The sequence below is a fragment of the Pteronotus mesoamericanus genome, unplaced genomic scaffold (assembly GCF_021234165.1).
Source record: "Pteronotus mesoamericanus isolate MK-2021 breed Mesoamerican mustached bat unplaced genomic scaffold, CSHL_Meso_final contig_347, whole genome shotgun sequence".
Taxonomy (NCBI): domain Eukaryota; kingdom Metazoa; phylum Chordata; class Mammalia; order Chiroptera; family Mormoopidae; genus Pteronotus; species Pteronotus mesoamericanus.
In genome coordinates, this window is record NW_026555137.1 from 12,061,524 (window position 1) to 12,080,062 (window position 18,539).

General features: G+C 41.9%; 1 protein-coding gene across 1 annotated transcript in view; it reads right to left on the reverse strand.

Annotated features, from left to right (window-relative positions):
- Window positions 1-18,539, reverse strand: part of CNST (consortin, connexin sorting protein) — a 62,763-nt gene that overhangs the window by 36,390 nt on the left and 7,834 nt on the right. The window contains exon 2 of the mRNA XM_054576678.1: window positions 1,057-1,482. Coding sequence (XP_054432653.1) covers window positions 1,057-1,432 — 376 coding nt within the window. The 5' untranslated portion in view covers window positions 1,433-1,482. The remainder of the gene's footprint in view (window positions 1-1,056; window positions 1,483-18,539) is intronic.

Here is an 18,539-nt window from a genome sequence, read left to right on the forward strand (position 1 = left end):
GTTATCACTGACCCTTATACATATGTAACTAGGTCTCAGTTCTTAAAAACATCACATGATCAGATTAGAGAGGCACAAATGGCCCTTGAACTATAAAGAATAAACCAATTTATATACAAATAGTACTGTATATATCATCTTCTAATATAGATCTTTTAGAAAAATGCTTTCATCGCTCTTGCCAAAATTATTTTAATTTGCTTTAAGCCTACTAAGGAATCAAAGACAAAGGGATTAATTAACTGGAAAGTCAAATTATCGGTAACATTAACAAGTTATTAAGTTACTTCATAGAATAAATAAGGATTGATTTGTAGAAATGGGGAAGTTTCATCTTTCATCCCAAATAAAAAAGACAAATAAAATCAAGCTAGGGACAGACAGACTGTATCTTTAATCAGCCAAAGAAGCAGAAGGCAGGGGAGGATGGGAGGAGATGCTGTTCCATCACGGGAGCCTGACGTTTGGGCAAGTGGTGCCGACTAAGGAGTCCCAGTGTGGGACGTACCAGAACTCCCTCGTCCTGCGTTTTGATCCAAAGTAACCAGAGGCTGCCTTTTTCCAAGGCTGTCCTGTCCTCCAGACAGTATTGTCCACAGATCAAAACTTTAACTGCCAAACCACATACCCAATAAAAAAAAATACTCTGAATTACTCTGTAACCAAAGTAATTCTAGATAATTAAAGCTTGACATCTTATTCAACATTACATGTTAATGTACATTATTCACCTATCGAGTGAGACGCTGAGATTCTATAAAGAGGCTTAGTAAGACTGTACCAGCACATAAATTCACAGGTTAAAGATCAAAGTCACAGTGATGACACGTATAAAGAATGTCAATAAATGACGCTGCACCCATACAGTGGAATGCTATGGAGACGTGCTATGTGCACGGCACGCCACACAGCTGGACCCGTATGTGCCACTGCAGAACTAGCTCCAGAACCTATTAGAGAAGAAAAGCAAGACGCAGGACAGAATGCACAGTAGAGGGTGGGAAGAAGGTTTATTTGGAAAGAACAGCATAAATAGTAATTACAAAAAAAAAATACCTGGTGATATCTTTTTCGCAGTGACTCTTTTGCTCCTTGGACTTCTCTTTCCAGGTATTTTTCTGTCCTTTTCCAAGAAGTCCTGTCCGTCTCTAGAGCCTTCACAGGGACTGTTCTCCAAGTCCTCACTTGCCGCCACCTCGCTCGGTGTGCAGCTTTCATTGTTGTTGAGGCTGTCCTGCTCGGACGCTGCGGGTTTGCCCATCGTGCTGTCGCTACCGGTCACACGGTCGTGCCCTTCCCGGTCAAGCTGATTTTCATTCTCGTCTGACGCAGAAGGCAAGCGCGTTACTATACCTTCCACACTGTCCCCAGGATGACACCCATCTTGCGGTTCTATCTGGAGATTATATGCAGGCGTTTCACTGTCATCCATTAGAGCATCTTTTGTTGAATCATTTAAGTTTCATTAAAGTCCTTCCATGTCTACAATGACAAAAAGAGAAAAAGCTGCATCATTTTCTCAATCCTGGACGCTCAGTGAGCTTTCATTTCCTCTTCCCTGGGGTTTGACTGCAAGCACGGAGCTCGCGCCTGCCGCCCCTCCTCCATATTGCACCGCACCCTGTCTCACCTCACCTAGTGCTCATCTGAACCCAGTGGTTCTCGACCCTGGCTGCATGCGTCTTACCCACGGGCCTTGTCAAATCCTAAACTAAACCTGTTAAATCAGAATCTCGCCCTGGCTGGTGTGGCTCAGTGGGTTGAGCGCTGGCCGGCAACCTGAAAGGTCACCGGTTCAATTCCCGGTCAGGACACACGCCTGGGTTGCAGGCCAGGTCCCCAGCTGGGGTGTGCGAGAGGCAACTGATGTTCTCTCTCACACATCGTGTTATCTCCCTATCTTTCCCCCTTTCCCTTTCTCTAAATATAAAGTCTTAAAAAAAAAAAAAAAAAAAAAAGAGTCCCTGTGGATCAAGTCCAGGGATTACGTATTTTCAAGTTCTCTAGGCTATTCTCATGGGTACAGTGTTGGGGTCACTACTCAATGAAAGAGATTACTGGGTAAAGGAGGCAATTTCAATCTAAAATCAATCCCTCATGTTATGCCTGGATACTTAACCAGACAAGTGAAACTTAGCTGCTTATGCCCTTACCTGGCCAAATATCAGAAATTTTTGCAAATGAAAACATTTAAATATATTTTAAAGTAAATTGAAAAAGGCATGTGGGGAAAAATTCAGTTAGCATATATTCATACTATATTCTTATTATATCTTTATGTCCTGAAAATAGGCCCTGGAAAAGTACCTCAGCATTATTAGCAAATTCCTTTTATACAATTAAAAAAGAAAAAAGGAAAAAAAAAAGAAAGAGGGCCATGATCAGTTTTAGGCTATCTCATTGAAACTTGAAACACTCAACCTGTTCCAAGGATCCTGCTAACATTTTAAAGATCTACAGAACAGATTACAAGCCCTTTATCAGTCATGTTTAATCCCCTCTGTCTGAAAGTAGATTACATTTTAAGGGAAACGATGCCAAGCCGGGTTTAGGTTTATTTTTATGTTTGCCAAACATGATTTTGGGTTTGAATCAAATATAATATTCCAGTAATTCTCAAAAAACCTAAACAGTAGAACTTTTAAAATTCTTCTAATTAAAAAACAGAAATGGTTACTCTTTAGACATGTAAAGTAAAATTCTTTAGAAACATGAAAAGGAAGTATAAAATATATCATCAACTCCACACTGACTGTATCATATGCTTCCAACATATTTTGCAACTGGAATACTTTGTTAAAAAATTGTTATAAAATGGCATATTTTGTTAAATATATATATATTTTTGTTTCTTTTTGTTATATATGTATTTTGTCGCAATAAAAATAGTGAAAAGAAACTACAATGGCTATGTAGGACATATGTCAGTCCTTAAAACAGGTAACAGCCTCAGCTGTTTTCTAATTTAAATAATCAAGTCACAGTCTACATGTATTTGCAGTTGAAAAGTATAAAGGTTTCCTTTTCTCTTCAAGAGACACTGAAGTCACATGCCAAGGGGGACAGTGGGAAGCAACAAGCAGTCTAGAGAGCCCCCAACTGTAACAATCACATCTTGTTGGGTCACTTTCACACACTAGAAACTGTGCCAGGTACTTCTGTGCCTTACTTCTAATCCTCTGAACAGGCCTGCAGAGGACGTATTCATTGTGTGCTTCAGATGAAGACTCTGAGGCTCAAAGAGGCTAAAACCACTCGTTTAGGATCATGTTCCTGGAAAGAAGTGGAACTGGATCCGAAACCCGGCCTTCCTGGTCTGAATCCCATGGAGCACAGCACAGTGGCTGGGAGCAGGCAGGCGGAGGCTCAGATTCTGCCTCTGCCCTGTAACGCCTGGGTGTGCCCTCGGGAAGCTCCCTAGCATCTCTGAGCTTTAATTTTCTGGTTGTTAAAAGTGGAGAATTTTAACACCTACCCTGAAGAGTCATTTTTGGGGCTTAGCCAACATGCTAGGTAAAGCACTTAGCAGAGTGCTTCACCCACAGTAAATGCTCAATGAAAATGAGCCATTATTCCCAAAAAATCCCCGGGGTTGGCATTCAACACTGGTAGGTTGATGCAAGCAGGCCTGTAGCCTTCGTGCAGGTTGGCAAACAGCACTTCCCCAAACCCCCCACAATGATTAGTTGTTGAGAACTTGTTTGGCGGTTGTAGCAGGGGAGTGCAGCTACCCCTATACCTTTGACCAAAGACCGGTCCTCTCCTCTAGTGGGGAAGGTTATCCCCTTCCACAGAGTGGCCACTTCGGGAGGGACGCACATGGGTCGGTGAGGGGGGAAGGGGACGGGGTGCCCCCCTAGGCAGCCAGAGCAGCCGAATCAACCCTGGCGATCAACGGGGTCACAGATGTCGCCGCCGGATCGCCCTCCCACCCAGGAGTGAGCAGTTCTCAGTGATAACAAGCACCACTGGAGAGTGCTGCGGAGCATCAGTTCACGATGGGGACGTCTGAGTTGCTTTCCGGAATGCTTAAGCATCCGTTCCGCACACCCTGTATCGGATGATTCCGATATCCAGAAATGGGTGATTAAGGCTCCTTGGTAAGTATAAAATCACAGATCGTATTTGCAGCTTTGTGGAGTGTCATGCGCTCGGCCCTGAGTAAAACTCTTCAGACCAATACTTTTGGTCAATTCTCATAATTACTTAGCAGACAGATAATTTTGATCGCATTAGACTAATGAGGAGACCAAGTATCATATCTTGTCAAGAGTCACTGAGCAAGTTTGGAGACAAAATCTGAACGAGTTACGATTCTGAGACCGTCCTCTTGATCACTGTGTTCTGTGGATAGTGGGGAGAAAGAAACTGCAAGAGTATTTCCCTCCAGCTGAGGAGATTCTTCAGTGAAGACTCTCCACCATACCACAGAGGACACACTCTATAATGACCAGGAAATCCAAGTTCCTGGAGGTTTTCTCTTTCCCTGGAAAGTGGGGGACCCACACAATACACCACTTCCCATACAGCCTGTCTTCTTCTGATGAGAACTTAAAAAACAAAACAAAACACTAATATACTACTTAAGTAGCTATTACCAGTAAAGCAGGTGCTCCTTCCTTTGGGCTTGAAGACATTTTGCCTACTATTTTGTAATGACTCAATTAATTTAATTCTCAAAAGGTAATTTTTGTAGACTACTTTTTAATACTGACTCTTACGGTCTTCCCAAGTGTCTTATAATTGTTCTTAGAAGACACCTACCAATCCTTCAAGTCCAGGCTCAAAAGTCCCTCCAATTTGCTTACCCTGACTTCCCCACGCCAAGAGGCCCATACATAACACACCCTCCGCAGCAGCAGGTGCCACCACATCGAGTCCTTCCTGAGTCCTGCCGTATGTTGTGTATTTTGCATATGTGTCATACTGCATGTAAGCCATTTGAACACACACAACCTGGCCACAGACAATTTTTATCTTCACAATGTTTAGCCGTGGGCCTGGTACGTACCGATAAATGAATGAGTAAGGGAACCGATGTCCTACAGTGCTTCTGAAAAGGAGAAAGGCCAGCATGTGGGTTCCCATCCACTCCCCGCCCCTGCTCTGAGAGGTGAAGGAACCTAGTATCCAATACTGGGCTTCTGTTGCATTCCTAACACATTTCAATAGGGATATTTTAATTTAAGCAATGGGATAACTTTCTTAATGGGATTTCTAATCAGTATAGTCCTACTGCTTTTGGAAACAGTTAGAGCTGTTACTTTTTGTCTCTTCTTTCTCCCCTCCCACAGTGCTACACCAACATTTTTATCAGCATTTAAAAATATATATAAAAATAGTATGGAAATATGAAATTTGAAAAACACAGCAAACCATCAAAAGGGCGATATTCTGGAACACGTGTTATCGCCTCATAAGAAAGCACTTGGCAAGAGAAAATCTCCAGGAGAAAGAGACAGTGCTGATACACAGTATTTAAAAATATGCTAACATAGTATAGCACCTGGTGTTAGAAGTGCAGCTGAAATAGCATTCAAGGTTATTGGCTGCATCTAAACTTCAGGTCTGTTTTGTAAGAGTCCCTGTGTCATAACCAATTGCCACAAAAAAACAGCAAAGCCACAGTCACTGCACAGCACTGATTCTGGCATATTCTGCCTTTTAAAAGCATGACAGAGAGCGCTGCCCAAGTTTTCATCCTCTGTGGAAAAAGAGCATTCCAAATATGTCCGTTGCATAAAAGCTATTTGCCATGTTGACGCTGCACGGCTGAAGGATGTCAGGCAAACATACTGAAGTGAGGCTTATGCAGAACTTGAAAAACAGATAACAGACTTATCAGACTAACAAAAGGAAATCTACATTTTGTCAAAAGTTGTAGATTTCTGGGATTGATCCCAGGTTGATTTGACTTCAATTGTGATACATCTTAATGCATATCTGATGAGATTATAAACATCGTGTCACTAAAATTAAAAAATATAAGAATAGTTAAATATAGAATACTATTCAATTACTTATTTAAATGCTTTAAGGAGATTGTGTGTGCCATTTTTCTGTAATTCATACAAGCTAGGCCTAAATACTATATTTTTATTTTTGAAAGAATCCAAGACTCTTAAGAACTAAGATGAAATCCCACGTTTAAATTTCAAAATTTCCAACCAACCCAAAATTTAGAGGAAGACGGTTACCAGATCAACTAGGTATTTATTCTATTAGCCCCAAATTCAAATGTGGCTGCTCACAGTCAACTCAGAATTGAGGAGGAAAGTCACACCAATATGTTATTGGGTTTATGTTTATTAATATTGTGTTTATTATGGTGATTACTTACCACTGAAGATTTTTTCATCTTACTAACTACACATCAGCAATACCACTCATCTTACTGCTCAATCGTTTTGTGGTTAACATTTTGTTTAGACATATGCACCATTTGTGTGCGTACACAATATGCAGTATAGCAGCAATGAAAAGTATGCCTCAGAGAGATGTTTCTCAAAAATTTGCAACCAACAATAAGAAATTCCTTTTTTCATGAGACCCTGTACACACAAAACACTTGGGTACAATTGACACAGAGGTGCCTTGAAACCTAAGACACCGGAAGCACTCTGACACATTCTCCACTCCTGTCAACACTATTTCATAGTTTTAAAAAATGCTGGTCAGCAGCTACTATGCTGATTTCACATCCCACACTGACCACAGCAATGTTTATAAGGCAGTGTGTGAAGACCACCATCGGAGGACCACGGAAGGTTGCAATTATCTCCAAAATGTTTTCTGAAAATGAAGCAGACCATATGAAATTCAGATACAAACGTCACTTAAAATGTTGCCCACATGACATAATAATTATTGCTCATTTAGATTGTGCGTCTCGTCCCTTCCATGCTACGTTCTGCACCTGTGCTGGCTTCCGTGCCGGTGGTCACTCACCGCACGTCCGCTGAGTGCTTGAAATAGGAGCAGTAGACTGCCTGAAGAACTGAATGTTTATTTTTTATTAAATTTTAATTAATTTAAATTTAAAAACATATCAATTCCGTTAAACAAAAGCATGTATATCTGGAACAAACTGAGTATATAACTCTTTTTCACCTATAAAGTTTAGGAAATCTAACTAAAGATCAAGCATTGCCAATAAGAAGTGGATCCAAAATGAGATGTTGCCTTACTTGTAAAACACACACCGTATTTCAGGTATTTACTATGAATACCCAGAATGTAAAACAGCTTATTAATAAATTTAAATATTGATTCCATATTGGAATCGTACTTTTATCTATTTAAATACACTTTATCATTAAAATTAATTCCACCTTTTAAAAAGTGTCTTCACACGGTCACGAAAACACGAAACGCCCTATGAGGCTCATGTCATCTCGCACAGGCTGGGAGCTAAGGTTGCTTCCCGCGCGTTGCCGTGATGGCGCCACATGAGCCGCGGTCCTGGCATTGCCATGAATCACTCCTTCCCAGATTCTTTCTTGCTAATGTGAATTATGCTGTAGGCATTTCCTGGCTACAGACGTTAATAGTACTGTAATCCAACAAAGTAAATGCTTACTAAAGGGAGTAAATACTATATGCTTTTAAATTTAGTCTGTAAATACTTGTTTATACCCTATCTCAGGATGGAAATTCCAGGATCATTCCATCCCATTTTTTGGTGCTTCTCCACATTCAAAATATTCCTGGCCCTTCATAAAACACCCAACAATAATGATAATTACTAAGGCTGCCTTACGCTATTTTTTCTAAATACTTTAATTTCTATGATAGTGCAGTTTAAAAGTAAACAAGATTGTTTTACTATGTCTTTAAGAATAAAAGAATTTCAAAACAAGGAATTCATTCTTAATATAGAAAAAAGACATCATAGAAAGTTATGCCGTAAGATGAGAAGAGATGTGAAAAAATGTATAACAAAACTACAAGAACATAAAAGGAAAAACAAAAATAAATGATCAATTATAGTCACATATGGAGGTACTGACTGCAAGGGAGAAGACAACAAACAGGAACTTTTATGTATGCAGAGAAGGCACTCTTAAAATACGAAAAAATTAACTGAAACTGTATGACTCACAAGCCCCACACCACCTCGGGGCAGATGCAGCCAGTGCAAGGAAGACGAACTTCTTTCATTTCCGCCAGCCCTCCCTTTCAAAGCGGGGCTCAGCTCAAGGCAGCTTGCTCATCTACAGAGCCCTGAGGTCCAAAGCGCCTCTGTGGGTGTATCTAGGCACTGCAGAAGGTCATCTCTCTCCTCTTCCCCTCTCTCCCTCGGACACGCAACGCCAGGTCTACCGAAGGGTACAAGCTGGGGCAGCTCTGCAGCGCAGTGGCAGCTCAATCAAGGACATCTTCGGACTCGGAGTAAAGCATTTTAAGCAACAACTTCTAACTTTTTCCTTTCACTTAACCTTTAATTAGAAAATCTGCCTACTTCGCGGGGGGGACTGAATTCACGATTTGAATGTTATAAGAACTGATTTCCTGAAGATAAAGGGCAGGCAAATCATAGCATAGGAAGTTATCAGTCAGCAGCACAAGCATTTTGTTTAGTTTCACAGAGTAAATGCCACATACGAAAAGGGAACCACCGTGTAGGGGACGCGGTCATTCCCCCATGTTCACACATAAGTTGTGTTTATTTGGTTTTAAACGCTTCTTTGTTATAAAATATATTGCAACCATACCTTGAAGCCACAAAAGCAGAACCTAAGAACCTGAAAATACTTTTTGGTTCAGATTGTAACCAACCTTTTTAAAACACAAATTATGCTTACTGCTACATATCTACTATATATCTTCATGAAAACTGTCTTAATGTTTAAACTTTGAGCACTTTGCTACACAACTAGTGATATAAAGCATCTACACTGTAATCATTAAGTAGGCACATAAAACATATATTTTGTTTTAAAACGATAATTTTTGCTAATATGTGACAAGAGATACTAGTTTATTAGAACTTTCCCCTCAAGACGCCTGACAAAATAGTTTGCATTATCTGAATAAACTGCTAATTATTATCAACAGTTACTGAATACTTACTAAATATTTATATATATAACATTTTATCTTCACGTAGGTCATACCGAAGTAGTTCTATAATTATATCCATATCACAGCGAGGGAACAGAAAGATAAAATAAATAGGCCAAGGTCACAAGCTGGTATATGGCAAAGTCAGAATTCAAATTCAAAGAACCTGACCCCAGAGCCTATATCCTTAACCACTATAGTAATTTTTACAAAATTAAAAAAAAAAAATCAACTATTCTCAAATGCATATTTTATACACACCAAATTGCTAGCTTTAAGGAGGAAAAAACACAAACAAATTCTAGTATCTTGAAATATTTTTCAAATATATAGAGTTTAGAAAGCAGGTGGAGAAAAAAATACAATAAAACACACCAGTAAGACTCTCTATTTGCTGTGCTTCTTAAATGTGATGAGCTCTTTTTTTCTAAAGTTTACACAGTAATCTCTATAACTTCCCTGTTGGAGATCGTCATCAAATATTGGACATGTCCCCTTGTACTCAGAATAATTTCTGCCAGGCAGATCACAGGTATTTACAGAACAAACACCACAGCTAAAGAAGGGGAAATGAGGCGCAAGTCTCCAAGCTTCGACAAGGTGCCCCTGGTGAGCAAAGTGCTTGATTCCATACCACTGTGTGCGGGTTTGTTCATAAATTACAGGCACATACACGGCACCAACATGTAGGTGTGCATATTCGTTTTCAAATCTGTAAAAACAAACAGGAAGAAAGGAAGAAAGCGTTCTTCCTCTGGCAGGACAGGCTGGCTCATCGTAGACAAGCCTTCCTAATGATAATGACTAGAAAAGCTGGCAGAAAGTTTCAAGTTAGAGGCCAGAACAGCTGAGCAGAGCGTTCAGCACTCTCAGAGCCTGCCAAGGGGAGGGAGCCTGAGACTTTCCAGGGGCACCTGAAAGGGCTGCACCCCAGGGGAACAGATGGGCCTGCACTGGCCCAGCCCTCACAGGGGACCGAGGCCCAAGAGAGCCATCTTCAGCTCCGCGTGGCGTGAGGCGACCTGCACTAACTTGGCTGCCTGCCGGCAACACACATTCTCACTGAAAGAAGGGATCCCACAACGGCTCCAATGATCCGCACACGTTTCCATCTGTGATGTCCAATATATAATACAAAATAACCAGGCATTTAAGAGATCTAGAGCTGACAGAGAGCTGGGAGGAAAAGAAGTTAACAAAAGAGGACTCATAGGAGACCCATATATTGGAGAACTTTAAACCAGCTATTGTTAAAATATATTTAAGGACTTAAAGGAATAGGAGAGAAAAATTCAGAAGAGAAGTACACTGATAATACAGTGTCAAAGCAAATAGTTTATTTTGTTTTTTCATCTAACTACTAGGTTTGACTTTTAAGAGGACAGGAGATGAAGAGAGCAAGAGAGAAAGAGACAGAAACGTCGACTCGTTGTCTCCTCGTACACACCTTGAATGGGGACCAAACCCTGGTTATGAAACCTGACTGGGAATCAAACCTGCGACCTTTCGGCCTGAGATGATGCTCCAACCCACTGCGCCACAGCAGCCAGCGTGAAATGAGTGTAAGAGAATTTTTGAATTCATTCAAAACAGTGTCTAATGACTCTTTAATTAATTTAAGGAAACTTCATTTTAAATGAGTTCCTAAGGGAAAAACAAAAAGAGTAACTTTCCTAAACTCTATTTTCTACTTTTAAATCCAGTCACTGATATGCACGGGGCCCGGCTAAGCACACTTTATTATCATGAACGAAATCTTCATCTACAATATCTCAGCTTACATTGGTTTATGAAGGTTTTCTCTGTGGTAGTTTTAGAATAAATGCTAGCCTGAATGAGAATTTATACCCCTAAACTTCTGAGTTAGAACTAAATTAATGCATATGTAAGTTAATAATCCAACACTGTCTCTTGCACAAGTACACCAATCTATCTGTCTCTGCCACCATCAACAGTCTTGGGTGAGTTAAGAGCTGATAGATTACGGAAAGGCCCAGCTGTTTACATCTTGTTTATCTACCCCAAATATCTTTCATGTTTAATAAATAAGGGCTATCCTTGAGCCCCCCCAGTTTATTCACGGTTACCAAGACAAAAGACAGAATTAACATTGAATTCAATGATAGCAATGGATAGCATGGAATTACATTCAAATTTGCAGAAAAAATTTTCGCTGTGTTTGACTTCTAACAAATGAATAAATACTGTGCTGTACTTTGTAGGGAGAGGCAGCAAGACAAAAATGTTGGCTGGCGGCGATAATAAAACTCTAGCTCCAAACCATGAATCATCAGTGGGGATCGTTAAATGTACCTGTAGGGATCCTCCGAAAGATTTTTAATCAGGGTGATGCGATCAGGTTCACATATTAGAAAGATCACTTGTGTTGATCGCTAGGAATAGAAGGTTTCTTCTCCCTTTTCCAGGATGACAGAGAGGATGCTGACAGGAAAGGAAAAGGCCAGGCGAGAGGGAGCAGTTAAGGACCACAGGTGGGACGGCACTAAGCAGATGAGGGCGCAAAGACTGAGGAGGTGGTACCCGAGACACGAGCTGGGGGGCCAGCCTCGCACAGGAGAAGGGTCATGCCTGGAGTTGGGGGAGGCGTTTTCACTTCCTGATCTACCTTTCTCAGGGAAACAGGGAGGAGATCTGCTGAGGGCAGGTGGGGGTTATGGGGAGCAGGCGCTTGGGAAGCATCGAGAAGGTGTCAAACAGCCAGTGGATTATCGGAGGGCTGCTGCTGAGGGACCACTGACGTTAGTTCTGCTACAAATTGTCTCCATTCTGCTTGGTTACATACACCGTCTGCAAATTCTTCTCAGGGGGCAAACGCCGCCCCCCATCTCCCCAAAGGAGACTCTTTTACCCTAATCTTCTACATGAGGACAAAGCATCAATAGAAATGCTGGAATTTTCTCACCACAATGGAGAGAGAGATTTCTCCGGTCTCTCTCACTATGAATTTCCATTTGAACGCCTGTTCTTTATTCTGCACAGCTCCGCCACTCTTCTTACTCCCGCTGAAAGCGCTCTGTAAAATCCTTGCCTCTGGTCTATTTCACTTAAGAAAAATGAATTCTTAAATTCCCGATCTATGTTGTGCTCAAATGTATACCAGAATTTTATTTTATAAAAGTGATGGCACCACATTTTAAATCAGAAAACTTGAGTTCCATTATTATCTCATTTCGTAGGCTCTACGTTCCTGCTATGATTCCTCCTAACGTTAACATTCGATGATTCTAGTTATTAGCTCCCAAGTTCTCTGTTGTCTTTCTCTGTTTCAAGTCCACAACAAATACCGCTTTTTACTTCCTTGTTATGGGAGCTACACCACTTGTTACCTACTTACAAAGTATAGCTACAGGCAGACTCGCACATTTTGTTCAGCAGGGTTCCGCCTCCACTTTCCTTATTTTCAAAAACAATGATACGAGGTTGTCCTTTGAACGGGAACACAGGGCTCCTGCCCCACGCCCAGGAGAATACTAGTTGTGAACTGTTTACACAACACAGGTGCTAATTCTTTGTTTTTCATCCAGGGCTCTTTGCAATCCCAAGCACACGTTTGGCCAGCATTAACGGGTTAGTGTGAGGGCAGGAAACACAGCAAATAAATCTCCATGTGGAGACTGAACTCTGACCTCAGAGGCAGAGTGCTGAGCTAACCTGATGTTAAGGTAATCACCCAGAACTCTCTACTATGATTAAGATATACTTACTAGATACAGGGAGAGAGAGATGAGACACAACCTGCCCTTGAGACTTTACACTCTCCTAGGAAATGGGTAAAAACCCTGTCCTTCTTCCCCCAGAAGTTTTGCTATAGGTAAAAATGTGATCAATAACAGGCAAGTTCTTTGAGAATTCAAAAGCAAATGACTTTTACTTGTAGGGAGGGTGTGGTGTGTGGCAATTTAAGAATATTCAATGCTATTACAGAAAATAGTAATATAGATACAAATAAGGGAGGGAGATGAAACTAAGAATAGAATCAAACAGCTTGACATGTCAGAGATAAAAAAATAAATAAATAGAGCATACCTGTGCTAACCACAGCTCGGAAGGAATGACATAACCAGAGACCACCAAATGCGTATGACACCATATAGGAGAAACCACACGTTCATGAGCCGTTAAGTCAGCCACCCATAGGTGACCCCATTCCAGACCCGCACAGCCCCTTCCCAGGAAACACAGATGGCAGGCACGGCCGCTCGCCACGTGAGCTGGGGACAACTGCACCAGTCAGGCACGCTTGTCCCTGCATCTCTCCCGGGGGCAAGCGAGCGGCGGCTGCAGCCACCGTTGATCTGGTGGGCTGCCTTGTCTGTCCTCAGCTCTGGGCCGCCCCGTCGGCTGGGAGGGCTCACAGAGCAGAGAGAGGACAGGACACAGGGACCCCGCGTAACCCAGCCCTCAGGTGCTACGGTCTTTCCACTCTCCTTGCACCTGCAGGGGGAGAAACAAACATGAGCCAAACAAAAGGTGAGCAAGCACAGGGCGTGTTTGCAGAACAGCAAATGGCTGGACTTTGGAAAGAAGTGCTGTGGGAAAGCGGGGAGCGGAGAGAGTAAGAAACTGAGGCGCGGCTGCGTCCCCGGGACAGAGGAATTCCAGCCGGGGACTCTCACCCCGCCTGCTGCGGAAGGCCAGCCTTCTTCTCCCAGGGGCCCTTCAGCCTTCTGCTAGAAACAAGGAGAGGACACAACCTGATACTTAAAATTATTCTATTCAAATAAATTGTACTCTGTGGAAATGCCACGGAAGCTGCTGAGCACTCTCACTTTCTGCAACGACTTCGCTGCAGACAGGTGACAAACTGTCTGGCGGACGTCACTGGACCAGTGAGCACAGTCCGAGCGGCACTGGTTTAGACTGCGGATGGGACCAAGAGGCCATTAGAGGCTTCCGAGGAAGGGGGCCAGGTGTCTCAAGCAGACAGATGTGATGGTAACATACAGGACAGGCCAGAGAAGGAGAGGCAGGGTTAGAGAGGGGACCAGGGAGAGACAGGGTGCTGATGTACGGTGATGACGCTGGTGGGAATGTAAACACGAAGGCTCTGGAGGCAGAATGAACAGTCTGGGCTGCTGGTGAGGCATCCAGGAAAGATCCGGGCCACCGCTCAGCCTCTGACCCCACAGGTCTCGGACACACATGTACTGAAAAGGAGGACCCGGGGTGGGGGAATTACTCTCCTCACCTTGTTCCTAGTCGCAGCTTGTCACCTGCCTACCCCACACCCGTCCCTCTTTCCTCAAGGTGTCAGTAGTGGCGGGGGCAGCAGAGACCACAGCAGGGGACGGTAGATGAAAGGCAAACAGCAACAACAAAGTCGTGCTTCATTTAAGCCTTTTGATTTTTGTAAAGGTTGTTACTCTCTGTGTGAGGTCAGTGCCTTTGATAGTTCTTAGCATGTGTATCTAAAAGTTTCAGCTCACTAAAAATAAGGAGTACTTGTAAGAATTTCAAATAACCGATAAATACAAAAGTTTACAATTATCTTTTAAGTTTCAACCCCCCCCCAAAAAAAACACCTCCACAAATTCGAAAGAGATTAAGTTATACTGGATACCATTAAAATGATGAGAACTAATATGCACGAAGTTTACAATTATCTTTTAAATTTTAACCAAAACAAACACCTCTATAAATTCAAAAGATATTAATTATACTGGATACCATTAAAGTGATGGGAAACAGCACACACTGAAAAATACTTTCGCTTATGATATTAGCAGATATCTCATACATTTCACCTGTAAAATACTTCTCCTTTCTACCTCAGGACTGACTCGGATACACGAGGGAAAGAGCAAAGCAGGATGCTGTTAAAGGGAATCAACAACGAGCTAATAACGTCTCTTCCAAGTCACGAAGAACAGTTTATCCTTGAACAGAACTGAAGGCCAGGTTCCTGCAGATCCTTTTGTGAAAGCTTGTAAGAAATGTAGAACTGTAAGATACAATGTCTTCTTTGGGCCGCAACAGAAAAACAGTTCTTAAAAATGGAAGAAATTGATAAAAGGTGACATGCTATTTTATGAGGGTTTTCCCTGGAAAACCCTACCAAGGTTAGTTTCCTAGTATTGCTACTTTTCATTTGGCCCTTCCATACTTCTGTCCTTAGGCCCTTTTGAACTTTATGTGCTTTTTTTTTTTTCAGGATAGATTTCTCAGTATTTTACAATTCTACCATTATATAAAAACAGTACTGAAAATTTTGAGTATGAACTACAAAATAGCTAACAGTATTAGATCAACACTAAAATTTCCTGATTTTCATAATGGCACTGTGGTTAAGAGAATGCCCTTCTTCTTAGGAAATTCACCTTATGATACATTTAAAAGTAAAAGACTCATCTGCAATGTACTCTAAAATGGTTCAGAACAAGTCTACGTGCATGTGTGTACTTGCATAACACACAAATATTTAGACACAGAGACAGTGGTAGAACACACGATAAGGCAATGGGGATACACGGTAAAAACTCAGCGAATCTATGTAAGGAATATAGGGGAGTTCTTTATACTCCTCTTGAAATTATTCCGTAAGCTTGAAGCCATCTTAAAACATTACCCCCACCCCAATCTTCCTCTTTCTCATTTTTTTCGGGTCCCCTTTACAAGAGATTCTCTTATTTTTAGAATATTTTCTTCTAGGTAAGTTAGTGACAGGGTCTTCTTCATACTCTTCCACATGAATAATGTATTTTAAAGTCGATACTGCTTCTTTTCCTACGCCCTCACCCCTCGCTACCCACTGACAGCCTCTTTCCTCTCCCTCCTTTATCTCCGTATTCCAATTCTCTCCCTAAACCTTCTAACCAGTCTCTGGGGCCATTTGACTAATTCATGCCTCTTTTTTTTTTTTTTGGCATTTGCTGACTTGCTCTTATGTTTAATCTTTCAAAGACAAACATAGTCTTTGCCCCCCTCTATTTCTGTTTCCTACCAGATATTACTTGCGGGTTTTTGTTGTTAAGTAAATTTTGAACATCATCTTAAGTCATGTAACCACTTTTTCTAAATCTGTTTCCTTAGGTAAAAGGTATTGAACAAGCATTTATTAAGCACCGTGATGTGTGTAAGGCTCTGTCACAGTAAGGGTTGCGAAGGAAGTAACACACACATTCTTTTGCTTCAGGCCCTTGGCAAATAATGTGCATGCATGAAATAACTTGTGAAAAAGACAACAGCAATGAATACGCGAGCTTGAGATAGTGTCCACTAGATATTTTGAGAACAACAGTGTTTATTTCCTTTAAAAACGTAAGTCTTTGATATATTTTAGCGTAGACAGTGTATTAGCTATTGCCTCACACCTGCATGGGACTTTTCTCAGGCCAAATAATAAAGAGCCTTGTAATTTCCTTTCCTCCTCTTCCTCACTTGTCCAAACTCTTCATCACCCAGCTCAAATTCCACTTTGTGTGGGGCCATCAGAGACAGCAAAGGCTCTGGAGCCAGGTGGCCTCGGTTTGAGGCCCAATCGGACAGCTGTGTGACCTCGGAGGAGTTGTGTAGTCTATCAGTCAATGTCTCATTTTGCTTAGCCACAAAATGGTGGTGCTAATAATAACTACTTAATAAGACTGTTGTGAGGATAAAAGAGTGAATATATACATGGCACAGGATAAACATTGTATAAATGTTTTTCTCATACTCTATTATGGTTGTCCCCAACAACAAACTTAAACATTTTATTAAGTCATCTATTTAAAACTAAAGGTTTCTCGGAATTTTCTAGAGTGTGTGTGTGTGTGTGTGTGTTTACCCAGCTCTATAACATCTATTTTAACATAAGAATGATATCTACCTTCCTTCCCCAATTTTTGGAGTGAACTGATGTTACCAGAAAATGTCCATTTATCATCCAGTGACTTTGCAGGTCCTCGGTCAGCTTTTATTCTTCCTCTTTACTTTTTCTGTTAAATATTTATTCATTATCGCTTGCTGCCTACTGGGGGTCTGTATGCATGCGCCCCACTAACGTACACATTCTTCTCAAGGAGATGACAAATGAAACAATTATTGAACACTTAATATTATGCATCTTGTCATCACTAGAAAATTTATGAATTCACAAACAGCAAGACAGAAATTTTATTACTGTAATTCAAGTAAAAGACATGATTGGAAGTGCCATCCAATCTTAAAAATCTACCAAATACTTGCTTGTCCTCAGGGTTTCCCATAACAACCTTAAACACTGAAGGAGAATGTGTTCATTTAACAGACAAACCTTGAGTGACTGTGCAGCTGGCCCTCATCTAGGCCCAGGGAAGAAGTTGTACAAAGTGCGAGTGCCTGGGAATTAACAATGCACACTCCATGCTCACATGGACCTGGGTTCAAATCTCAGGGCTGCTGCTTACTTCCTATGTAATCTTGAGCAAGTTATTTATCCCTGCTTCCTCATCAGTGAGAGGGGGCAAAATAGCAGGGCTTCTAAGAGAATGAAATAAAATATGTAAACTGCTAGCATAGTACCTGGCATTTGTTAAATGTTCAATAAATATTATATATTATCAATAGATGTTTTTAGGAGAAGAGGATGGAGGCAGTTACTCAACAGGCTTCTATTTTAACTGCCACATTGTGACAGAAAAGGGGGCCTTAAGACTGAGTCAAGGAACCTGGATGGGGCACTGGAAGTGAGCTCTGCATATAACCAGGACCCTTGCAGATCTCTCTTCCCAAAAAGAAGGGTTTTGAGGGGTGGGGGAAACCTGCCCAGTAGCAAAGGGATGAGAAGTTTTCTGTCTCTCCCTTAACCTCCTTGAAGAGAGGGGCTTCCCTGAGAATTTGTAACCATGAGTCTATTAACCCAGAGCTTTGGGGGCTCATAGAAGCGCTTTCCTCAGCTGGGAATTAATATAAAAACTGGCCCTGGCTCATAACACATTCTTCCTCCCCTCCCACCCCATTAGGCAGCCTCCTCCTGGCATTACTTTCTTTCCTATCTAGCTCTGAATCTATGTATCATCTCTAGCTACTTCCTTAGTCCTCTTTTACTCCTACTGCACCCACCTATAAAACCACGGAACCGATCAACCTAACCACTTTCTCTGCCCTTACACCCCAAATGCTACCTACAGCTGAAGAAAATCACAACCCCGCAGACTGGTAACTCTATACAAGCCATCTCCGCCATCTCAGGTGGGTCCTCAGTGCTGGGCAGACGTCCCCTCACGGACCTCCGCGGACCACAGGACCACAGCCTCCAAAGCTACACAGGCCCTTTAGCCCTGGCTTCCAGTCCCCTCCCTGCCTCCAGCTCAGCAGCCTCTCCTGCACCGCAGGTGAGCAGAGGCTAGCACGTGGTAGTGGGAAACCAGTAGCTCCCTCTTCTTATTTCAGTAGAAGAATGTCCCCACTATCTGCTGTGCAAGGGTAGTCCTTCTGCCCACACCTACTTTCTCACCCTCCTCCACTTCATCAGGGAGCACGTCCATCTGATCAACCTA